The 23932-nt window shown below is 39.4% G+C and overlaps 1 protein-coding gene across 11 annotated transcripts in view; it reads left to right on the plus strand.

Moving 5' to 3' along the window:
• The window catches only part of TUB (TUB bipartite transcription factor), a 155749-nt gene that overhangs the window by 89995 nt on the left and 41822 nt on the right, over window positions 1-23932 (plus strand). For all 11 annotated transcript variants that reach the window (XM_074585886.1, XM_074585891.1, XM_074585897.1 and 8 more), the window contains exon 2: window positions 23796-23847. In XM_074585886.1, coding sequence (XP_074441987.1) covers window positions 23796-23847 — 52 coding nt within the window. The remainder of the gene's footprint in view (window positions 1-23795; window positions 23848-23932) is intronic.

The following is a 23932-nucleotide window of genomic DNA, read 5'->3' on the forward strand; positions in this document are numbered from 1 at the left end:
TGTGATAAAAGATGAAACTTTTTTGCTGACATAGCTGTTTTACACCATCTTGTTTTATGTAATTCTTGATGGTAACGTAGCTTTTTTTGCTTTATACATGTTCAGTAACTGTGGATGTATTGCGGGTGAGCTACTGAATAATTTTAGTTTATGTCTACATTGCATAACTTTGTGACATTTAGGAAGGTCTTTAAATGCTCAGTTTGCTCTGCAATTAAATTATTTACTAGATGTATTTGTATTTTCTCCTTTTACATTAATAAGAAGCCATAATATATCTTTACTTTCAGTGATTACAGCAGAAGTAGCTTTCAGACTTTTGGGTTGCTAGTAAGTTGGGAGATTACAGATTTATCTATTATCTATCCTTAAAGGGAAAAAGCGACCCAATTTAAAGCACATCCTTTGTTGAAATGCATCCTTATACAGCAGAGGATAGCAATGACTTCTGCAAGTACAAGAACTTTGCAGATCTTGGATGCTGATTCCGTGCAGTCAGGCTACTACCCTTACACCTGCAGGTAGGGATTCTGTAGTGTCTAACACCACCCCCTGCCTTACATGTAGTTGTGTGGTTGTTTGCAGGAAGCAGGCACAAAGAGGTGCCACAAGAGCCTTTCTATTGACATAAAAGGGGATTGGATTGGTTCCATGACCTTCTCTGGGCTCATGTTTTAGCTGAGCAAATAATGGCAAGCAATCTATAATACATTAATATGAATGTGCGAGTGCACTTTGTTTGTGAGTGACATACGTATCTTGCTCTCTGACAACACAAGTGCCTGAGTCATTCTTTCATGAAGTTGAGTTTAACTTGAGTTCTCAGACGTTTACCAAAATTAAGTCTTGAATTGCAGATTTCAGTGGAAACCTCATGGTTCCTGTTGATGTGCATGTTAACACAAGTCTGAATATCATAATTCATAATTAATAGAACTCATTTGACACAGGTAATGAAACCACAGCATGAAGTTTTTAATGGTAATTTTAATTGTAATCACATTTCTAACTACCTGCAGGTGAGAAATTACAAGATGAAGAAATTCCTTGATTAACTTCAAATGATGACTAAGTTGGAAATTGTATCTGCAAGTGAAATACAGATATGTCAGTATTTGATATATGTTTAGGGAAAGGATCAAAACAGGTCTGTCTTTCAAATTTGGTATTGGTTTGAAATAAAAATGAATAAAACTAAAGGCTAGGTATTTCCATTAATGGTACATGTGCCACAGCAAGAAGCATAAGAAAAATTAGTCTCTATTTTCAGGAGCAGGTTGTTGCTAACCTATGCTACTACAGCAGCATTTTCACTTGTCTGTGGTAATAAAAAACCCCAAACATTCCATTGTATTGCAATTCTCACTTCTGAAAATTTGAGGAAATTATTGGATACATTGTAGAAGTTAAAGAATAGATAACTTGTCTGGACAGTGACTTAAATGAACTGCACAGGTCAGGTTGAGTGGCAAATGAAAGACCAAGACACTTACTGTACCTTGGAACGCATCCCACTATTTTTGGCAGATACAAATCCCAAGACTCAAGCCAGAAGTGTGAATTTCCATTAAACGGTCTTTTGCAGACATCGAGATTGCATGAACTCTTACACGCCTACCTGAATCTTGAGGTTAGTTATACAGATAAATAACGTGTCTTTTGGGACACTGCATCTGTAGAGGAAAGTTAAATAGCATTAAAGATGTCTCTACATACCAGTGAGTCAGACCTCGATAATTGATTGTTCCAAGTTACTGAATTTTAAATCACAACAACCGGCTGTTTCTGCAGATTTAAAAAAGTGAAGTACAAGGTTTTAGAGAAAGTTTTTGTGCTCGCCCTGGAATAATGCTAGCTTCGTTTTATTGCTTGTCCTTAAGGCAGAGCTCAGGTACCTCTGCATATATTGTGTATCATAAAATCTGTGCAATGGTGGAGACATGGAGAACCCTGTAGCTTTGCTTGGTGTTGAATTGGTTAAATTCTTTCCTTCTGTATTTGATCTCTGTGGTATGTCCATGCTGCATACTGCAGTGCAGTAGAGAGACACTCGGGCGAGCTGCTTGTGAGCTAACACAGACACTGAAAGCCGTACAACAACATCAAAAACGCAGATGATTTACTCCTTTGAGGAGCAATGCAATTCAGTCTGTGAGGAGCTATGGGCTACCATAGTTAAATTGTTTCCAGTATAGGTGTTAGCTTGTTTACGGCTAGCTGGGTATCTACTATAGCACAGTTCACAATCTGAATGTAACTTCTTGTTTAAAAATCATTATTTAGTCAAAACTGAGAATGATAATTTTTGGCTCTTCAGAGCACTAGCCACCTATGAGCAACCTAATCTAGGCTCTGGATTTTCAAAATTCTAGGATAATTCTTCTTGGATATGCCAGATATGTTAATTATGGAATACTGTATTATTGCCCAGAGAAACTGGGCCATCATATCAGTGCAAAAAGATCATGTCATTGCTAGAAGTTTGAGGCATCCTGGAAGATGCCTTTTAAATGTCAACTACTTCAAATAAGGATATAGCGTAGTTTTCTGGCACTATTGATGCAGCTTGAAAATTTGTTAATTACTTCCTCGGGTCTTGAATATCACTCACAGATTTTAAAGACTAAGAAAAAACAGCACAGGAGAAATTTAAATTAAATGAAAGGTCCTTCCTTCCTTCCCGTTTCCCTTCCCATTTTGATTCTCAGGGACCTTATGTTATTTATTCATTTAACACTATATGCTTGAGGCTTTGCAAGAGAGAGGTTGTTCTGAGTAGTATTGAAAGGAAAAAAAGTTTTCCAATCCTGTGCACCCCATGTCAGAATGATTTTCAGATTATTCTATTGCAAAAAATGTGAAATTACATTTGCATAGTCTGGAAAGTGGGATATACAGGTTGAAGTGTGGAAGTCTCTGCTCTGTGTGTTGCATTGCTTAGGAAGGTATTTCTAATACCTCAGGAGAGGGCCTGGACTTTCAGATTATTTTTTGGTGTGAGCTGGGCCCGTTCTGTGAAATTTTATCCTAAAACTCTGGAGGTCACTGAGTTTACAAGATTTGGGTTTGATAAATTGGTATTCTTTTACCAAGACTTCTGGCAAAAGAATCCAGTGAACTCTAGACTTGTTATGAAAGATTTTAGGGCTTAGAAAATTAAATTTGCTTACAATAAATTATAATTTCTGAGAGCCATCATTTCATTGAACTGGTACCAAATAATATAAGCCATAAAAAATAATTAAAGGTGATAGTAAAGGCAACTGGGAGCTCGTGAGAAATGACTGTTGAGTTGCTGGACTTTCAGTTTATTGATTATTGCATTCCATTAAGATATAAGGATTTTAAAACAGAAGATTTAAGAACATGTGCAAAATCGCTGTATTTTAGCATTAAGCTGTTATAGGCCTTTCAAAAGATGGAATGTAATGCTACACAGGGAGCCTTGAAGAGTCTATGGCTGGATTTTCAAGAGTGCTCAGGGTCACTCTGAGTCTCTGCTCACGTTATTTCCTAATCGTGAGCCTCTTTGAAAACCTGAAGCTTCTATTGAAAATACTTAATGTGGTGGAGAGGGAAGGGAGAATGACTATTGTGCTGCCTAGTCAAAATGACAAACAGCATATAAGACGTTGCAGTTTTTATGTGTTCTTTGGCAAGAACAACTCATTCTCATCTGAAAAAGCTTATTCTGAGGAAAAATGTAAGATGCATTAGAGGCATAGAAGTTTTCACTGCACTGCATGATGGATTGCAAATACTCAAAGTAACTCTGTGCATTGGGATGAAAATTCAGCCCAAGGGGTTTTAGTTTATAGCCAGCTCTGCAATATGGCGTTTACTGTGGACTTGGATTAACAATGCCAAACATGACTGCGTATTGCAATAAATAGTAAATAGAAAGATGGTGTTCTGTATGATTTTGCTTTTCACTTTTCACTTGATGCCTTCTATCTTGTTGCTAATCTTTCATCATAATGGCTATGATATTATTGCTGTATTTTTTATTTTCACTCCATTAGAATAGATCAATAACTAATAATGATTGATTCACTATTAATAATTCCCTAAGTTATTTACTTTGTGAAATGAAAGACATTTGTTTTATTTTTACGTCACAAAATGCCTTCCTCTGTATTCTAATGATACTCAATACTTAAGGAAACTTAATCAGCTTGTTTCTGTGGTTCTTTCCCTTTTCGTCGAGTCCTCTGTGTCTGAAAATTTGATCTATAATGCACTGTCAAATAAACGGCTGATGTTGGTTTTGGAGAGCATAGTGTATGTGCTGCTGGGAGAGTGCCTGGACATAATACGGGTTGAGTTACATTTGTCAGTAAGTCAATGGCAATATTTCCTTATAATCTTCCAGCTTTTAAATCTTTCCATAATCGTAGAATAGAAGCATAGAATTGTCTAGGTTGGAAGTGACCTTTAAGGTCATTGAGTCCAACCATCAACCTAACACTGCCAAACCCACCACTAAATAATCATAAAGCAGATAAATATTTGATGAGGATTTCAGGTCTGTGCTCCCATCCAGGAACTGTCATCAAAATTCTTTCTAAAGTAGACTTCAGATTCAAGCAGAGGTTCTTCTCTCAGCACGTGGGAGCAGGGGAGCGGAGATGCGTTCCCTGGGGAGCAGCATGGTTTGCCAGCACACATAGCTTCAGCGACGTGGGCGAGCAGGCTCTGATTGCCACCGGGATCACCGTTGTGAGGCCAGCAGCCCAGAGAAGAGCACTGTGTGCTCCCAGTCTGCGGCTGCTAAAGATAAGGACATGTGCACTGGTGGCAGTTCAGCGCTACCCCAGAATGATAAACACTTTTGAAGGGTCACATAGAGGAAGCTGTTGCTGTCGTACGCATTTCTAACTTGTGCCAGCCGGCTTTCTTTCCATCATTCTGGGACCGAACTCTCCCTCATCGTGTTCCAGTTTTGGCTGGGTCCTGAAAGAGTGAGGAAATGGAGCCCTCTGAATCTGACAGAGTGAAGCTGAATGACGTTGAGTGGATGATCCTGCAGGCTGAAATGGCTCACCTTGTAACCTTGTACGCTACGATAAAGACAAGCTTACGGGTTGTGCGTTGAAATATTAGAGCTATGAAAAATGTGCAAATAACAGTGATCACGTGCTACATCAATTAGACATTTTGTGCAGCGGGCAATTAGTGTTCAATAAAGAAACAAGAAGATACACGATCATACATATTTATCTAAGAGAAGTAGAAAAACATCTGGTGCTGTGTGAGTGTTGATTAGACCCAAAGGGGGATCTTGTTTTCACTCTTTTTTTTAATGGTCCAATAGCTAAAGTGATACTTTCTGTTTTACTCAAATGCATTTAGAAATATGTTCCCACAGTGCCAGAAGTGTTTTAATTACATCTGATATGGTTAAAAGGGATCTCTAGCTTTGCCTGATACAGCATCCTATATCTGAGAGTACACAGTCTGTGCTTGCTTGTTATTCCTACTGTTGTCCCCTTTTCCTGACACGCACTGGGTGGTTTATGGTGCCCCATCCCTGGAAGTGTTCAAGGCCAGGCTGGATGGGGCTTTGAGCAGCCTGGTCCGGTGGGAGGTGTCCCTGACCATGGCAGGGGGGTTGGAACTAGATGGTCTTTAAGGTCCCTTCCAACCCAAACCATTCTGTGGTTCTATCGTGTGGCCAGGGCTGGAGAGCTCGGTGTGATGGGTCCCTCGGTGGTGTGGAAGTACCTTGGTGTGGTGCTGTAGTGCACTGCCCGTCTTGCGTCTCACCCTCACGTGCTGCTCTGTGTGTGGAGCTCTGGGAGACGATGCAAAGGCAGAGGCGTGTTACCCCGGTGTTACAGGTGGGGACACTGCACATACAGCAGAAGCGTGGCTTCTCCAGGTTCACAACTCAGTAGCGAGATCAGGGAAGGAATTATGTTTGCTTTGTCTTCTACTTCCATCCTTATTATCTCTAAAACAGATTATCTTTTTTATTTCTTTTCTATTTCTGTTTGTCTGTTTATAAGAAATCCAAATTAAGAACTATGCATATGTAGACAAGAAAAAGCGAACCCAGTAAACTTTCTTCACAATGTGTTGGGGTTGGAAGGGATCTTCTGCATGTACCTGTAAGAAGTGATCCTAGGATCACTACAACTTTTGAAGCCAGAATTCCTTCAGCTGTTGTTTAAAATATTTCCCTATGTGGATTCTTATTAATAATATTACTGAGTTGAGCCCAAAACCTTCCTCTCCACAGACAGGCTATTGAAGGTCTTTGCCTCTACCCAGCCACCACCTTCATCGTGAAATCTGTTGTACTTAGAAAGATTTACCCCCTTTAATTTTTGTTGAAATTAAGCAACTGAAGAAAAAAAATTATAGACATTACGAATGCATAAGTCTTTCTTCCTTAAGTAACCACACAAACTCCCCTCATTAATGGATACTGAATTGTCAGTGAAGGAATGTGAAGTTTGAGTGCTCTGGTCAATTTTTATTACAGAACGCCTACAAATGAGAATTATTGAAAATACTGATACACTTGCTCACTGCTTTCTGTCTTGTAATCTTATGCAAATTATAACATTGATATACATGTTTCATGTGAGACAGAGAAGAAAACTTAAATACTTCTGACAAAGACCTAAATGTTTTGAATTTAATTTTATTTGCATGGTATGATTTGCTTCCTGTTCTAGAAAATAAGCAACCAGTCTGATAATCACACATTTCTATTCACATTTTACTCGCACTTTAAATGAAAATGTTTGATAGGAAGGAACTAGCAGGCTTAGAAGTGCATCTACTGACAAGGCTGTATGTGGCGCTTCAGTCCCCAGTGGAGATTGCTTTTGCTATAATTGTTGCTAACAGGCATTCTAGCAGGTGAAGTGGAATAATTAAAATGGCAACTTCAGCCACATATTAAAAAAATATGAAAAGGATGGTGAAAAGCCCTTTCCTGTAACGGTTTGCTACTGATGTCACAGCACCTGAACAGCTCTTTGTGCAACAAAACCCCTTTACCTCTTACTCTTCCAGCCGTTGCTTTACAAGTTGAACACAAGCTTAAGAAGGTCTCCTGGCAAATAGATTTGTAGGTTTTATTGTGGTTTTTGTATCCACAAAAAGTGCTGATAAACTTTTCTGTACTGTTTGTCAACACAATCTTTCTTTAGCAGTTAATCTGATCTACTTCAGCTGTGATCTGTTTAGTTACACAAAACCAAAGATGGTTTATCTCTAGACCTTTTAAAAGACACACTGGAGCAAATTAAATTGTGCTTGTTTTCTGTGTTGAAAAATGGAAAGCACAAAATCCGAGACCTGTAATACCTTGAATTACCTCAGGACCCGTTTCTGTCATGCTTAAACAAATCTGCTGCAAAGAGCGTGGCTCTCGTCAGTGATACATCTCTAAAGCTGTGCCGGTTTTGGAATTAGAAATGGAGGTGGCTTTATACAGACTTTTTTTATTTTATTATTAAAACATTTGGGATGGGAAACAATTTGCATTTTTTCTGAATACATGGCAAGTGACATTTACAAAATTCTAGATTCCCGTTATTCTGCCTATCTTGAAGCTATTTTGGCAAGTTGTAAACACATAGGAAACAGTGCTTCTTGCAATAGAATTGAGTATTGAAAATTCATTTAAGTTCCACAGATTGAATCCACAGGTTGAAATTCAGTGTAGGACTATCGTTTATTTTTCCTTTTTAAAAAAGAAGGAGAATAAAACTAAAACCCCAAACTTAGCGATAGCCAATCTTCTGTACATTTGAATTGTTTTAAACAGGAGAGTTTGTCTATTCTATGCAGTAAGTAAAGAGTCATTCGTTTTTTCATATGTTATTTCTCACCAGTGAATTTATCTTTGTCTTTCTGTGGTTTCATAATATGCCTGAATCTCAGAGAAAAGAGAAGAAAAAGACAAGGGAAAAAATTTTTGTCTTAATTGGTAAATGAACTGCAGTGTTCTCAGTATCTGTATTTAGCATGAAAACAGCCATTAGAATTGCAGATTTTGCTACCCATTTTGTTTTGAGGAACTGACAAACGTACAATTTGCAATCCTATATAATTATAATCTGATTCTAGAGAACTGTAATTTCTACCAATATCTAGAAATACAGCATTTGAGTATAAATTTTCAGTAGACTCTGTGCAGGGATTAATGGCACAACCTTAATGAGAATTACGCTCATTAATTCTTAATGAGAATTAACCAATTAATTTATTGGTTATCATGCTGGTATTGTATCGTTTATCTATTTTGAGAGGTCAAATTATACTGCAAATCTGTAGTAGTATGTGGCTGGCAAAGAATGCTTGTGGTTTTGTATGATAGCTCTTTGTTGGTTTGTAAAACATGGTACTGTATTTGCTTAGCAATTGTCCCATGCTGAAAGAGAAAAATAATGCTCAGCTCAGGTAAGAACAATTTAAAAACCAGTAGATTGGATAAATGCTGAAATCTTTTATCTAATGCCTTTGGATATTTTGTTAGAGTTATGGATGACAGCTGCTTGCCAATTCAAGAAAAAAAAACAAACCCCAAAACTAAAGTCGACACACCTTTTAAAATCTAATTATCTTATACATGCTTTACTTTAAAGAAACGCTTACTCTTTTTGCATGTAAAATGTTTGCGCAAATCCTAGGAGTTTTCAAAACAATCATAAAGAGCATCTTACCCTTTTTGTCCTTTTTTTCTCCTTGGTTGCTGTTTCTAGGAAAAGGTGAATATTTGACAAGCACTTTAGAAAACAAAGATAAAAATTAATGATTTGTTATCAGCGTCTTCTTTTGGTGTTCACCATTTCACATGCTGAATGCTTCCATTTTGCAAATACTTAGCCATTTGAGTGATCCACTGGCTCAAATGGCAATATTTATGTCCAGCAATAACAGGTTTTATTAGTCTGTTCAGGATCAGAACCCTAAAAATTAGGTGGTGTGCAGGTATAAGACCCTATTTGCAATCTTCTTCAAATATAGTGAAAACGGTGTTCTAAAGTCTGAAATGTCTTGACCGATGGAGGCTTTTGTACAGGACCACACAGGCTGCTCACATGAAGATGTTTTCAAGCCTAGAACACTAATTTGGAAAAGATAGTTGCAGTTAGAAATATGAATTGGATGGGTCATGATAATTAGCTCTTTATTTCCCAGTGATTTGATAACCGTGTCAACTATAAGCTGTATACTGCAGAGATCTTCAGTTGCAAATCCAAAGCTTTTTAGGGACACCAGTTCCCAGTTCTCCGAGGCTGCGAGGCTGTGTGCTGTCTGACTCCTCTGCCACAGCCTTTCCTACAATTCTCATTTCTTGCTGGCAGCACACGTTCTTGCGTGTCTCATACATGTTGTAGGGCAAAATTTTATGTCTTGAAACGAAAGACTGCTTTATCAATATACTGCCCAATGCTGAAAGTATCCGACATCTGAGTCATGCCAGTTAATGATGGTAGTTTTCCAAACTGTATTAAAAAAAAAGTTGTAGTTTTCCAGATTTTTGTTTCCATTTTTAAAAAAAATATGGAAATAACCTATGTGTATATAGTTAAACATGAGGAAATAATGTCTTGTCCAGTTATCCGTTGAGAGGTCAAGCAGGACAAGAGCAGATAATGTATTACTTTTATCAAGTCATCACACTTCTTAGTAATTAAATGCTTTTTTGTATTTTTCCATTTATATATCACTACAGCAATGCATTTCACATAGCTCTTTGTAGCTCCACACAATATATTATAAGGTGTTGAGAGAACAATCCAGAGTAATTAGTAGACTAAATGATAACTTCATCAGAGGTAGTTTGAGAGAACCAAATGAAGATAACTTGATAATCTTAATCAGTTAGAGGTTGCATTGCCAGGGTATTTCAGGTTTCTTATTTACTGAAATATTAATAGAACAACACTGGGGAAAATCCTGAAGTGTAACCCCCTCTCTGTATTTTATATGCTCTACCTTCTGTAGTTTCCTGTGTTTTTCAAGTGTGCTGCATTTGCCATGGGATTCTGATTGAAGATTTGATTAAAGACTTCCTGACTTAACGTATTAGCTTGATAGTTGATTTGAGCATAAAACTTTACACACCAGGTGGATTTGTGTGTGCTCACGATTTGTATCAGGACAGATAATTCTAGCTGCTGGGATCTTTCTTACATCAAGAGAGATTGCCGCAACCCTGGAAACTAAAGCTTTGTGTGAGAAGATATCAGAAGTGGAGTCAAAAGCTCACAGGGTAAATTTCCATTAACTGTTGGGGGCTTTCTGAGTGGACAGGTGTTGTTTCGGCTTGTGGTTTTGTGACAGAATTTTGATGATAGAAGTAGGAGACTTAAATAGCTGAAATCTTCCTGTTGTGTGGCACAAGAAAAGCCGAGGCTCCTGTTTACTTCCTAATATCATTTCCTCCAGTACATTTACTTAGGTAAAAGGTGCCTCATGATTGTCAGATGTAACAAAAATGGTCACAGAGTGGTCAAGAAGTCGTATAGTCAGGACTCCGATGATTCATAATGAAGATGGAAATAAAAATATTCCAATAACAAATATTTGATCTGTTTGAAATACGACTAATTTATTTGGTATACTTAACACTGACATGCTAAACTAGGTAGATAAATTCAAATTGGTGCGCACAGTTAATGAAAATCAAAGATGATTGAAATTTATGCAATGTACATATCTCAGTATGCAACAGAGAGGTATGTTGCATGAAAGTGTTGAGACTGTTACTTGATGTGACACTACCAAGTACTTGTAAATATAGTGAATGCATTTTTCTGTTAAAAAGACTATTTTTTTTCTCAATTTGAAACACAAAAATGTATGCCGGCGTATTTGGGGTTAAATAAAGTATGGTCAGAATACAGAAATATGGGTTTAATGGGACAAGTTAGGTTTTTTCCTAAAATGTGACAAAAAGTAGTATTTGTTCCTTTTCCTAATATGTCGTATGACGTGAGTTTCTATATACTATTATTCATTGTTATGCTCTTCCCTCCTGTTTATTTTCTCTCTGCAGTTATTTTTACTAGAGGAAGTTGGAAGCTGACACAGGCTGAAATATGGATGTGGTAGTTCAGCTTCCTTGGCTGGGAATTACACAGATGTGGAAAAAAATCACTTAACAAAAAGGAAAAAAAAAAAAGCTGATATGCCTTATGATAATGTATACTTTCCTCCTCCAACCATAGAGAACCTCCCAGTAGTCGGACTTCTGGTGCCTCCTTTCCAACGCTACCTTCTTCCAACACAGTGCCTGGACCTGATAGTGTCTTTGAAAGGGAGTTACTTGCCACAGAGAAAGGTGAAAGAATGGTTTGGGTTGTAAGGGACCTGTAAAGGTCATCTAGTCCAACCTTCCTGCAATGAGCAGGGACATCTTCAACTAGATCAGGTTGCTCGGAGCCCTGTCCAACCTGACCTTGAATGTTTCCAGGGATGGGGCATCTACCACCTCTCTGGGCAACCTGTGACAGTGTATCACCACCCTCATCGTAAAAAAATTCTTCCTTGTCCTATCCATCCTAGATATGAAGCAACCCTCTTTTAGTTTAAAACCAGCACCCCTTGTCCTATCACTACTGGCCCTCCTAAGAAGTCTGTCCCCATCTTTCTCATAAGCCCCTTTAAGTACTGAAACGCCGCAATAAGGTCTATCTGGAGCCTTCTCCAGGCTGAACAACCCCAACTCTCTCAGCCTGTCCTCATAGGAGAGGTGCTCCAGCCCTCTGATCATTTTTGTGGCCCTCCTCTGGACTTTCTCCAACAGGTCCATGTCTATCCGGTGTTGAGGACTCCAGAGCTGGATGTAGTACTCCAGATGTGGTCTCTCTAGAGCCGGAGTAGAGGGGCAGAAACACCTCCCTCAACCTGCTGGCCACGCTTCTTTTGATGTGGCCCCGCATATGGTTGGCTTTCTGGGCTGATGGCTAAAGGTGTAGAACATGATTTCTTAATAATCTTAATCACCTAGAAAATTTAATGAGCAGCAGAGATTTTTTTTTTTGTCTGTACTGTAGTTTCAACAGTTTTCAACAGTTTCCTATAGTAATATGTAATAATATTCATATAATAATGTAATAATATCAGCTGGTTGTTTTGCATACTCATACGTGCTGGGGAGGGGAAGCTTTCATCAGAATTTGCTGATGTGTTGCTTTAAAATGACTCATGGAAAAAACCTGATCCTGGAAAAGTTGTACTGGGCAAAATTCCTTTGGGAATTTCTTTGGTTGCTTGCCCACCTACCCCCTCAGCAGCCTCCATGATACATGACCCATCTCTTGTGCTTCTCACTGCGTGCGCTGTAGCTTCTGGGGCCTTCCATGTTGCTTATTTTGTCAGTCAGGCAGATGGACAGGTGTAGGACTAGAGATGCCAGGGCTGATGGGGGCTCAGTTCAGTAAGTCTTTTATCTGTTCTGTAGAAAATCTGGATGCTTTTGGTTTCTTTTCTGATTTAGAGCAGATGTGAATTTTAGGATGTCAGATTTCAAAATCTGGAGCTGATCAACAATGGAATGGAATGAATTTTCTCTGACTAGCCCTGCCATTGGCAGCACGCTGTTGTGGTGGCCTGCCATGGCCTTCTGGGGTAGAGCTCCCTCCAGTTCTCCAGGGAGTGGAATTATTGAGTGGAGTAGGATGGGCTCACAGGTCTCGTTGATGTCTGCTGCGCTGGGAAGCCTTCGTGTATGAATGTTAGTCCTTAAGTGGTTTCCTACATACTGTATAATGTACCCTAAAGGAGTGATTCACTGTGCAATGCCATCCAGGTGGCCACCATGTTTGCCTTTGCTGTAAACTCCCAGAATAATGACTGAGTTAGGTAATTAGAGGGACCAGCTTCCACAGGACAGTCATTAAGACTCTCATTGTGAGTAGAGCTCACAGTTGGTTATCTGCCACTGCTTCTCAGTCGCTGTTGGCTTCACACCTGCAGAAAACTCTCTGACCGTGTTCTAAAGTTTTCTTGCTGCTTCCTAAGTCTTGAGAGTGGATTGCATTTACCCACCTTTGGTTGCACACAGAAACAAAGGAAAGAGGTTGGTGTAGTTCTGAAATGGGGAATAATGCTCACATTTTGGTGTTTACTCACAAGATCATCCTTTCAGAGGGAACTGATAAATTTGAAAAGATGATATGTTTAAGTAGTTTTTTTGAAATTATTTTTGAATACTGTAGATATTACCATGTTTTAGGAAGGAGTGAACGCCTGTCTCATTTTTTTTTTAAAAAAAAGCCGGGGGAGAAGTCACCATCCTAACCTTATTACTGTGCTTTCCTGAGATTGCATTAATATCTGGAAGACTCCATCAGAAAAAGAGTCTCTGTTGTGCAGGCATTATATATGCACATTGTGAAAACAGTTCTCTGTCTCCAGGCTTTATTGTTAAAAATCCCAACCGTAAAGGATTTATACACATGCATCTTTTTATGCCATGTGAAATTAGTGGAAACATTTTCATGAGATTGAATATACATTGTTTGGGATCAGGGCCCAAGTATGCAAATCAGGCTGTGTGGAATATCTCATCTGTAAAAAGTGCTCTTAGAAATAATGACTTAGTTTTCATTATTGGGTATAAAATCTAGGCCAAAAGGTGTTTGTTGCTTTTGCCGGCCATCAACATCTTACCATTCTCGATATCCTTATCATGTACTCAGGGACCAGGATCTGACAAACTTATTTTTCCACTGAAAACGTTGTCCAGGATTGTCAGAATTTGCTACTTGTACAGAAGGTAACTACAGAGACTGAACTCAAACCAAAAGGAAAAATCTGCTTTCTTCAGTTCCAGCAAAAGAGTACTAGATTGGATTATAAAGATAGTATGTGTGGGGGGAGAAAGTGACAAAATATTTTGTTTCAGGGTTAGTATTTATCATGAAATGACATGTCTTCCCTTAGAAACCGTATTCCATAGAAACTGTAAAACCACCTGTAAAAAGGAAAAAGGAGCTCGGCTGTTTCACTTTACGAACATCTTCTGTCAGAATTGTAATTCTTACTGTATTTTTCTTCAGCTTTGATTGTTAGAGTGGCTAAGGGAGACTAAGTAGTCTCTTTCACCTTCACATTTTCAATAAATTGCTAGCTTAATTTTACTATTCCTTTAAAAATCCAATAAATACAGCTGTATCTTTTCCCTGTCCTGTCCTAAGTACATGGTTAGGCAGTGGTATCTGTTAATAAGTTGCTGCATTAGTGAATTATCTCAGATGTCATCTCTTTCAGCACCGGCGTATTTGATATACGTATTTGTGCCTGTGTTTACATGCCTACTGCAGGGAGAAGCCTCACTGAACACCTGCAGCGTTGACCTTATCGTTGGGATCAGTGTTTTGTTTGTTAAACACTTCATGACAATACTGTTATTTTGAAGGCCAGCATTGTTTTTAGGTTAGTTACTGTACCTGAAATTCTTCTTTCTTACATCACAAAGGTGTTTCCCAGGGGAGTTACGACTTGTTTGTTGATCTCATTTTACAGGTGTCTGTGCTGCCAACTGGACAAACCCATGTTTCATAAAACAAGTATAAGAGAGGGAGGGAAAGTAGCCAGCAGTCATCTTAAGCAGGTTTTCTCTTGATCACAGTGGTTCACAGTCTTCTCCGTATCCGAATGGCAGAGGTCTGGTCTAGGTGACATCTTTTGCCAGTGCAGCAGTAGTGGAATGGAAGAGTTCTCATGGTCCTCTGAGGTCCAGGTGGACAACTCTTGTTCTGCAGTGTCTGTGTAACTGCAGTTTCCTTATCCAGACAACACTTTTCCCTAGTTTCTGCTCATTTAATTTACTTTTTGTTGTGGTCGGATGCTTTGTACATTAACGGCTTGGTTTCGTTTCTGCAGGTATTTAACTGTTTTAACGACTGAGATTGGTTGAATTTTGGTATGGAAAGAGAAATCAGACTGACTGTTAGGGCTGGATCTTTCCTGTGGTTGGCAGAGACACGTTTTCAATAAACACACTTCCTGAAAGTCATGCCATTTGTCATCTGGATCTATCTGCATTGCAGGTAGTGTATCTCCAGGTCAGGATTTGTTTTTTCCTTCCCAATTTGCTCCTATTCAGGCACTTCTCATCGATCTACTTTAAATATAATTTTAGCATAATTCACATAATACCCAAAGGCTATTGTATGTTTGTGCTCTATCATTCATGCTTCTTAAATTCACTTCTGTCTTTTGGGACATAGATTTTCTTTCCAAGATTGCATTCAGAGTTTGTGTGGGGCTGAGGGGAGGGCAAGAAGTAGCCCAGCCATCCACTCTTCCCTTCGGTGTTACTTTCATTACCTGCAATTTACTGCTGTGTGCTGTCTTATTCACCGCTGTGTAACTGCAGAGAATGAATCTGTACAAATATTAGTTCAACTGATCTTTCCAGGGCAAGAGTGGCAGCTCTGTAGTTTGGGTTGAAACATGTGATGTGCTTTAGGGGATAGTTTTGCTTTTCCTCTCATTAGATCTTTCCCTGGCTTCTTACTGTCCTCGCTGAAAGCTGTCAGCTTAGACCTTTTAGATCCTAAACTGTAGTTTCTTTTTCCCAGTGACTTCAAGTTTGTTCTTGGAAGGTGAATAGCAGTTTTTGGGTTGAGCTCAAAGCTGGATCTCATTAATACAAAGCATATCTGCAGTAGCTGTAGAGCTCCTGTTGTTCCCTTCAGCACTGAGAGTCTGTTGGGCTGTTTGCTCTTGGTCAGTGCTTGGTTGTATATATCCTGTAATTCACCCATCTTCCAATCTATTTTTACCTGACTGATGATTTTTTAAAAAAAACTTACTGAAACATTTAGAAGACTTGATTTCTACAATTTCTGCTGGTTTCGTATATCCCTGAAGTCATAACAACTGGAGATGTATTTTGATGAACTGTGCTAATTAACATAGAGCAAAAATACAATTGTGTGGTCATGCTGAGGATTTGGCTGGAATTTAGCTTAACAATTATCTATGCAGAATTAAGAAAAAAAATATGAATGTGCGTTCCTGTTGTTACATTTTCTTTCAGTTAATCTGCTTGTATAATCTGGCCTGTAGCTCAGTTGAAGTACTGGTGTTTCAGTTCTGTGTGACATCCAAAAGGAGGACACTATTCACAGAGTACGGAAGGGACTTCTGGAGGCTGGAAGGGACCTCTGGACTTCTCCAGTCCAATGTCCCACTTACAGAACGGTCAGCTGTCAGGTCAGACCATGTTGCTCAGGGCTTTATTCATTTGGGTCTTGAAAATGCCAAGGATGGAGACTGCACAACCTTTCTGGACTGCCTGGTATTAGAAGGTTGTGATTACATCTCTCCAAAGCTGTGCCTTTTCCAGGCTGAACAAACCCAGCTCCCTCCATTTCTCCTCACAGGACAAGTGCTCCAGCCCAGCTCCCAGACCTCCTTAGTTACCCTCCTTTGGGCTTGCTCCAGTTCATCAACATCCTTCTTGTACCAGGGGGCCCAAAGCTGGATGCGGTTTATCTATATGGGGTCTCACCAGCGCAGAGAAAAGGAAGGATGTTAATCCCTCCCCTTGATCCGACGGCCGTGCTCCTGTCATACAGCCCAGGCTGCTGTTGGCTGCCTCTGCTGCCAGGCCACGCTGCTGGCTCGCGTCCAGCTCCCTGTCCATCACCAGCCCAGGGCCTGTTTGGCCAGATGATACCCAGCCCTGTATCATTGCAGGGTGGAGGGCTTTGTGTTTGTCCTCGTTAAATTCCATAAGGCTCCTGTTGAGCCATTCCACCAGCCTGTCAGGATCCCTCGGGATGGCAGCCCTGTCCCGGGATATATTGACTGGTCCCCCCAACTTGGTGGCATCTCTGCAAATGTGATAAGAGTGCACTCAGTTGTCTCCTCCAGGTCGTTGATAAGGATGATACCTCTTGCCCAGGTCCAAATACTTATCGTATGACTAAGGAGGGACAGAAGAGAAAAATATTAACAAATAATGTTCTGCATTGACTTACTGGAAAAATATAGAGTGCTAATGCTAAAAAGGTTTTTGTTCTTTTTAAATCCCCAACACAGAACTGTTGGACAGACATAATGAGTGTCATAGATTTTAATGTACAATGGACATTTAGATAAACCTTACCGAAGCAAATAGGACCAACAGTTCAGGAAGGCCTCGTTCATTTACTGATTTTTAAGCTAGTTTGCCAACCAGGATTTGAAAAGAAAACAAAGCATTTGGTTCTGTAATTATTTGTGCAACTACGAATTCAGTCTCTGCTTTCAGCCATCTGCCCTGCGGGCATTACTCTTAGTGCCATTTGGATCATTGGCAAAGCGTATGATCCTCTGCATCTTCCTGGGTTTTGTGGCTGACTTGGTGCTGATAATTCTGATACAGATATCTTTGCTCATATCCCTGCCTTTTTTCTCCTATCCTTTTGCTTTATCTCTTTTGGTCTTTTTAAGGGTCTTTCAGAGCAGCTGCATGGGCAGGGAAAGAAATGCTGTATTCCTGGACAGGCGTGCTTTTATTTGCCGTGTGAGATTCACAGTGATTTATTCCTCTTCATATGAAGAAATGCAGTCTTCGTTTCTGCAGCAGTTGTAGTGCCTGTATTTCACTGGTTCAGTGGTAACTGATAGGCGTACCAGTAATGGTGGGCTGGTGCCCTCTCTGCCGTAGGAATATGGGATGGGAGAAATCCAGGACCTTCTGCTGTTGGCAGTAGAAGGGCAATGTCCTTGGGCTGCTCCTCAATGAAGAAGGTGGCCAGACTTTTGCTTGCTTAGGTGGCCCAGGAAAGAAGTTACTCATTTTACCGTAAAGATAGTAGCTGCAGGTTTTACTCTAAATCAGGTGACTGACCAACTGCTTTGGGGTCAGAAAACCTTGATGATTCCTAGCATGAGGGGAGCCCTTACAGTGTTTCAGAGTGATTTGTTTAATTTAAAAGACTTCGATTAGGGTGCGTGTCTGATATAATAACGTTCTCCCAAGAGGCTTCTGGTGAACTTTATAGAGATTGCTGGCTTCGCTGGTTAGGAATTCAATGAATTTCACTTGTTTGAAGGACCAAATTGTGTGCCATTCCCTCTGGAGCATGACTTCAGCCTGCAGGTCTCTGACCCTGTTATTGGGAATTTTACAGTAGCATTTCATCAGTGCTGCTGGAAAGCTTGTTCCTAAAGGCTTAACAGTAACATTATCCAGAGTACTTTGGTTTTATGGAGCTACAGAGATTTTACGGAAGTAGAGAGATTACAGAGAAGTGTAATTGGGTGAATATGACAGATGGTATCCAATAAGCCAAGTGCTATCTCTTTGCAGTGATTTTATTTCATATGTTTTTAGAGACTTTGTAATGTTCAAATGGCACATTACACCCATTCTTGTCCTTTTGAGTCAGCCTTGTTCTAAAAGATCCCGTAACCTGCTTTTCCTGACACAGCAACATACCAGCTTTCTTCACAGCAAGAGTGCATGGAAAAGGTCTGAGTGATCTAGAAGATTAGTCTGGTATGGTATAATGTCTCTTTTTTTTTTTCCCCTGTCTGTTTTGATCATCCATTGTTTTTGAATTGCAGCTGACAAAATGGCAGAAGAAACTCGAGGTGAAAATACCTCCTCTAATTTTCCAATGCTTCTGGTTTAGTATTGTAAATGGGAGTAATATTTTCTTACCCAGTTCCTCATCCTTCTATACTGTGAACTGTTTGTTTCAGGAATGTTCCCTGACTGTGCACGTTCATTTTGCTTGTGCAAGGGTCCCTGATTTCACATAGAGTTTTTGGGTGTTGCTACTAGTAATACATTGTCATGAAGCAGCAGAAAGAGAAAATGCAAGGGTGATACTTTTGAACAGCCTATGGAAGTTTAGTGGTAGTATACGTCTTTGCTTGTTTGACCAGGGATGCTTCTCACTGCACTTAGTGCTGGGCTGCGGAGATCTGATAGATGTGACTTTGGACCTTTGTCCTGGTAAAAAAAGTTATTGTCATGGAAAATGTTCCTTTATGAAGGAGTGTCAGGACAAAAACAATTGCCTCATTTGCCAGGCAGACAATAGAGCTACTTCACTGTGGCAGACTTTTTCTTTTTAAAAAAAAAAAATAAAATCAGTTACTACATGCGTCTTGCACATTCTAATTGAAAACTTTTTTTCTTAATTCTTTTTTGCAATGGCTTACTGAAACATGAGCAGTTTGCATTTTCAAAGAGTAAAGGTGAAGTACTTGCTGTGAAATGTATTGTTTGAATTAAGGCTTTTCTGATTTTACTTAAATTGAAATCGGTCCATGTGGAATTACAGTGAAATGTAGCAAGATGTTGATTTGCAGAAGCTCCTGCCTTCATCTCAGAAGTACATTGTGGAGCTTCATGTAATCATGAAGCTTCATCTTTAAAACCTTATTGGTCTTGTGTTTCCCTCTACATAATTTTTAAGGAATACAGTTTATGAAGAGTTTAAAATACTAAAATTCTTGCTTATATTTTTGTCTTCATTATGACATACGGCAGTATTGAAAGCCTGGTTATTTTTGTGCAAATTGAATTTAATGTTGAAACTGTCTCAGTAAAATAGATTTTGTCTCTTAAAAAGGTGGTATGAAAAGTAATACTTTGACAAAAAGGTGATTGTTCATTTAACGTATTTCCCTTTAGAAAATAGGAAGTGGGGATATTTGAATCAAATGCCATGCAGAAAATGTGAAAATAATGCTATCTAAATTTAATACTTATGTCTCTGTGGACCTTGGTCCAGGCTGCCAATATAAATCTTTAAGATATATAGCTATAGGCTTGACTTCTTAAGCCCAACATCCAGTAAGCTCTAATGAGTGGGTTGCTCGGGTTGTGCATAGATGGATGGGTCTTCCCTGGATAATTATCTGCAAGGAAATGTATACAGGCTCTGATTTGTTAACTGAATTTGGACTAGACTATTACTGCAGACCTGAAGTGCTGTTTACAGTATTATATATCGTGTAAAATTGCTTTTTGTTTTAAATGGGGTCAAAGCCATAGCCAAGATGCCAGGTGGATACATGATACGTGTTCAAATATGAGTAAAAATGAACCTTGCTGGATCTTTAGGATGCTTCAGCGCGCTCAGCAGATTGCTAATATGTATGCATTCTCTTCAGTGATTCAATTTTCATTAATTATAAAGTTATATTTCTCTATTAAGACTGACTGAGTTTCATGCCGCTGCTGGGATTTTCTAGCATCACATCAAACATGTAGGCAGAATTGTTCTAACAGCCTTGCTCTCAGTGAGGTTATTTCCTGTAGTGGTCCTGCCATGTTACAGCCAGAGCTTTTCCACTGTGCTGGGCCTTTAGTCTCTGACCACCTGTCCTGGTTTGAGGACATCCCAGTTATTTGGACAGCTGAGCCACAAACCCATGGCCACTTCTGAAACTGGATGGGATATAGGCTGGGTCCTCTTCTTGTGCACAACTCGTCCAGGGGAAAGAACAATTGATTTCTGGTAAAGACCAGGAAGCGCGAAGGCTGTGCTTCTGCTCCTAGACTCCTATTCCAAAGAAATAAAAGGGAAGATTCTCTGTATTTCAGGTCTTGGACCCTGGAGCATCTGCCCAAGTACAGGGACTGCCAGGTGCTGTGGCAAGATCGTCTGCTAAATCTTTCTGCGAGGCTTCACCGAGGCGTGAGAAAGGGTCAGAAGGGTCAGTGGTGGTAACACACGTGCATCTCAGTCTGCTGCAGATGTTTTTTTAAGGCAGCAGGAGTGAGGGCCTGATGGAATTGTTATGGAAACAAACTTACTATTCTTATTTATTTATTAATAACCTGATGTCCCTTAAAGGGAAATCTTGGGAGTCACTCAGTCTTTGGAGAGTTCTTCCATTGAAAATCAGGGAACGTGAAATATTGGCTGCTAATCAGCAGCTCCAAGGTCTACTAGTCCTGTAGAAAATATTAACAAAGTACACAGTCTCGAACTAGAGTGCTCTGCCATTCCAGCAGAAGAATATATAGCCTAAATGGGATCCTCTCTTTATTTGGACTTGCATAACGATTATTTAGGCATCAAGAAAGGAGAGAACTGCAGCTTTTCACTGATAACTGGCATTGAGTAGCTGTTAAAATAGACAGAGTTGGTGGTAACGAGCTTACTTTTAAGGCCTTTTTTACCCTGTAAAGGATGCAGAAGGGTGGTGTGTCTGTCTGGCGGGAGTAAGGAATTCTAGTACAAGCCCAGTAATCTGGAGAGGGCGAGAATTGTTGAAATAACTATATTCTACTGAAGCTCAGTATCCGTGAAGAAAGCTGGAGTTCAATTTTAGTTGTCGAATGTTATGGCTTAAATAATGCAAGGCTTGTAGTTAATGCATATTTACAAATGGATTGTGGAAAACAACTCAGAACTTTATAAACTATGAAGTGAGAGAATGAAGGACCTGGGAGTTCCAGACAAGCTCGTCAGCTGGTTTTCAAGGCATGCTGCTTTTCGTGTCAGCTTTGATTGCATATATTCAGAGGCTTTAAAAACAATGTCTTGCACTAGAAGGGCAATATGGAGAGGTGTTTTAGCGTTACAGGATCCACAGTTTTTGGATGGAGGTTCATTTTTTTTGGCAGTCCTTTGGTGTGTCTGATAGTTGCTTTGCATTTGTGGAATGCTGTGCAAATCACACCCTTCTTCTGACTGGTGTTTTCTATCGTGTTACTTAAACTGCCATGTTTACCGTGATAAGGTTGGGGATAAAGAGACATGAGGGAGCTGGGCTTTTTTACCTGAACCTGAATTTAGCTTGTTGTGGCTTCCCATGGAGTCACAGGTAAGGTTTAGAACCTGACCAAGGACATTTCCCTGCTCCCTTGTTCCGTGCAGTGTGTTATGCCGGGATACGGTGTGATGGGAAAGCAGAGGAAGGTAGAGTTATCCCAGAGCGCTTAGACACCACCTGTCTGTGATACAGAATTTAGAATTATTGCCAATCCAGCATAACACTGAAACCCATTATATTCACATAAAGATAATTACTGAACTAGTGGTTTATGGGAATGTCTGAGAAGTGTATATATAGCTCATGTAATATATCCGAGGGAGTCAGCGTAGTCTGATTTATAAAGCAGAAGATGAGAGATGAGAGTTTTCTCCTTAGCTCTGCAAATGACTGGTGGAGTGGAGCGATATTGGCTCTCGACCTCCCTGGGTATTACGGCTGTATATGCACTGCTGCCTCTGCAGTTCCTGTGGTCTGTATTAGCATCATGACATCGTTTTGGCTTTTTTCAAGCATTGCCTTAAATGAGGAGGATTTGTTCAGGCCATTAAGCCTGAAACTGTATACTTAGGCATCTTTTACTCAATTGTTTGGCCAAAGATATTCGTTTGGGTAGTTGTACTTTCTCACAGTGCAGTTAATATGTACTGCAGTTGTAGTGAAGCGCTCTTAAAAAAACCCTGATATTGTATGCCATGGAGGAATGTGTGTCTTCTTTTTATAACTTGTTTCTGTAATTTATCAAACGAAGAATGCTTGGTGTAAAGCAGAACTTTTTTGGTGAGTGTGAGGGTGGTTTGGTTTTTTTTTGGCGGACTATGAGTAATGCATTACCTCTGCAAGAGACTGTGTAATTTCATACCTGAGGTACTTCTACAGCATAGTCTCATTCTGTGGAACATCAACCTTTTGTAACATATAACCCGAATATACATTGTATAAGGCTGATGCTACCAATAAGGCCTAATTAGGTCTTTGGTAATGCTGGCGTTGGAAAGGTGGCATTCTGCATGCCTTTGTTAGCTGTCTTATCTAACTCTATGATAATGTTACTGTCTTCTAAAGAGTATATATTCATACACGGGAAGTCACATTTTTTCTGACATTTCCACTGCAATACACTTTGGTTGTATGTAGGTCAGGATCCAGGTTCGTTTGTCCTGGATTTTTTCTTTTTTTCTCTTTGACTGTTAAGAGTGATTATAAAAAAGGGGCTAATCTTTTATAAAAATGTGTTGTAAGAGAAAATGAATTCTACTTTCAAGAGGCTATTTTTTTTCGTTCTATAGCACTTTTTTTCTTGTAGATGATATATTACAGTTTAACAGATTTAATTGTCTATGTTCCACATTTAACGATAATGTTCTTAAAATAGAGACCTTTGTTCTCCAGAAAAATAAAGTGTAGTCAGTAGTTTGATAAAATACTTCACAAAAATAATTTTCTGATTTCACTGGCATTCATTTTTAACATCTAATTAATGAAAATGACTGAATGTACAGGAGCTAATCTCCCAACTAGCAACAATTAGCAGAACGAAATACAGCAGTGCACGATACTGTTTGTCTTGCCAGTCTCTAAAAGCTGAAGTGCCTGGCAATCAGTGTGACTTTTCAGGTATTCAGGAGTAAATCCTGGTTTTCAGTGTGCAAAAGATTAAACAGTTAGTTTTTATAAGGTAATTTTAAATACTGCTGAGTTGCTAAGCAGCTCTCTTACACTTCTCACCTTTTATATGCTTTATATGCAAATTTTCAATCAAACCCCATTGCTGTATACATTGACTTTTGCATTAGAAGACAGTGGAGGAGAAAACAAGCTATGGACTGTGGATTTTGCCTTTCTTTGTGAACTGGCTGAATATTTATTTTTATTGAAAATTATGTGAACCAGAGTTACTCAGTTTTTCATGTGCTTCATTTAAATTCTCTTGAGCCAACTTTTACAGGTTAGAGCAGGCAAACTTCCATGGGACACAGTGGCAGTTTTATATGAATAACTCCTGCAAGAGTCACTCCAGTGCTTGCTGTTAGGTGTTGTTTTGAGTGATAAATTTGTTCCAACTATGTACTCTTTTGTCTTTGCAGTGTTCTGGATGATGAGGGGAGCAGCCTGCGTCAGCAGAAGCTTGACAGGCAGGTGAGATTTTGGAGGGGGACCTTCTTGCTCTCTGAAGTCTAGATCTTGGAGTAACGAAATCACCAACACTTATATCTGCTGATTG

Source organism: Larus michahellis, chromosome 4 (genome assembly GCF_964199755.1).
Source record: "Larus michahellis chromosome 4, bLarMic1.1, whole genome shotgun sequence".
Lineage (NCBI taxonomy): Eukaryota > Metazoa > Chordata > Aves > Charadriiformes > Laridae > Larus > Larus michahellis.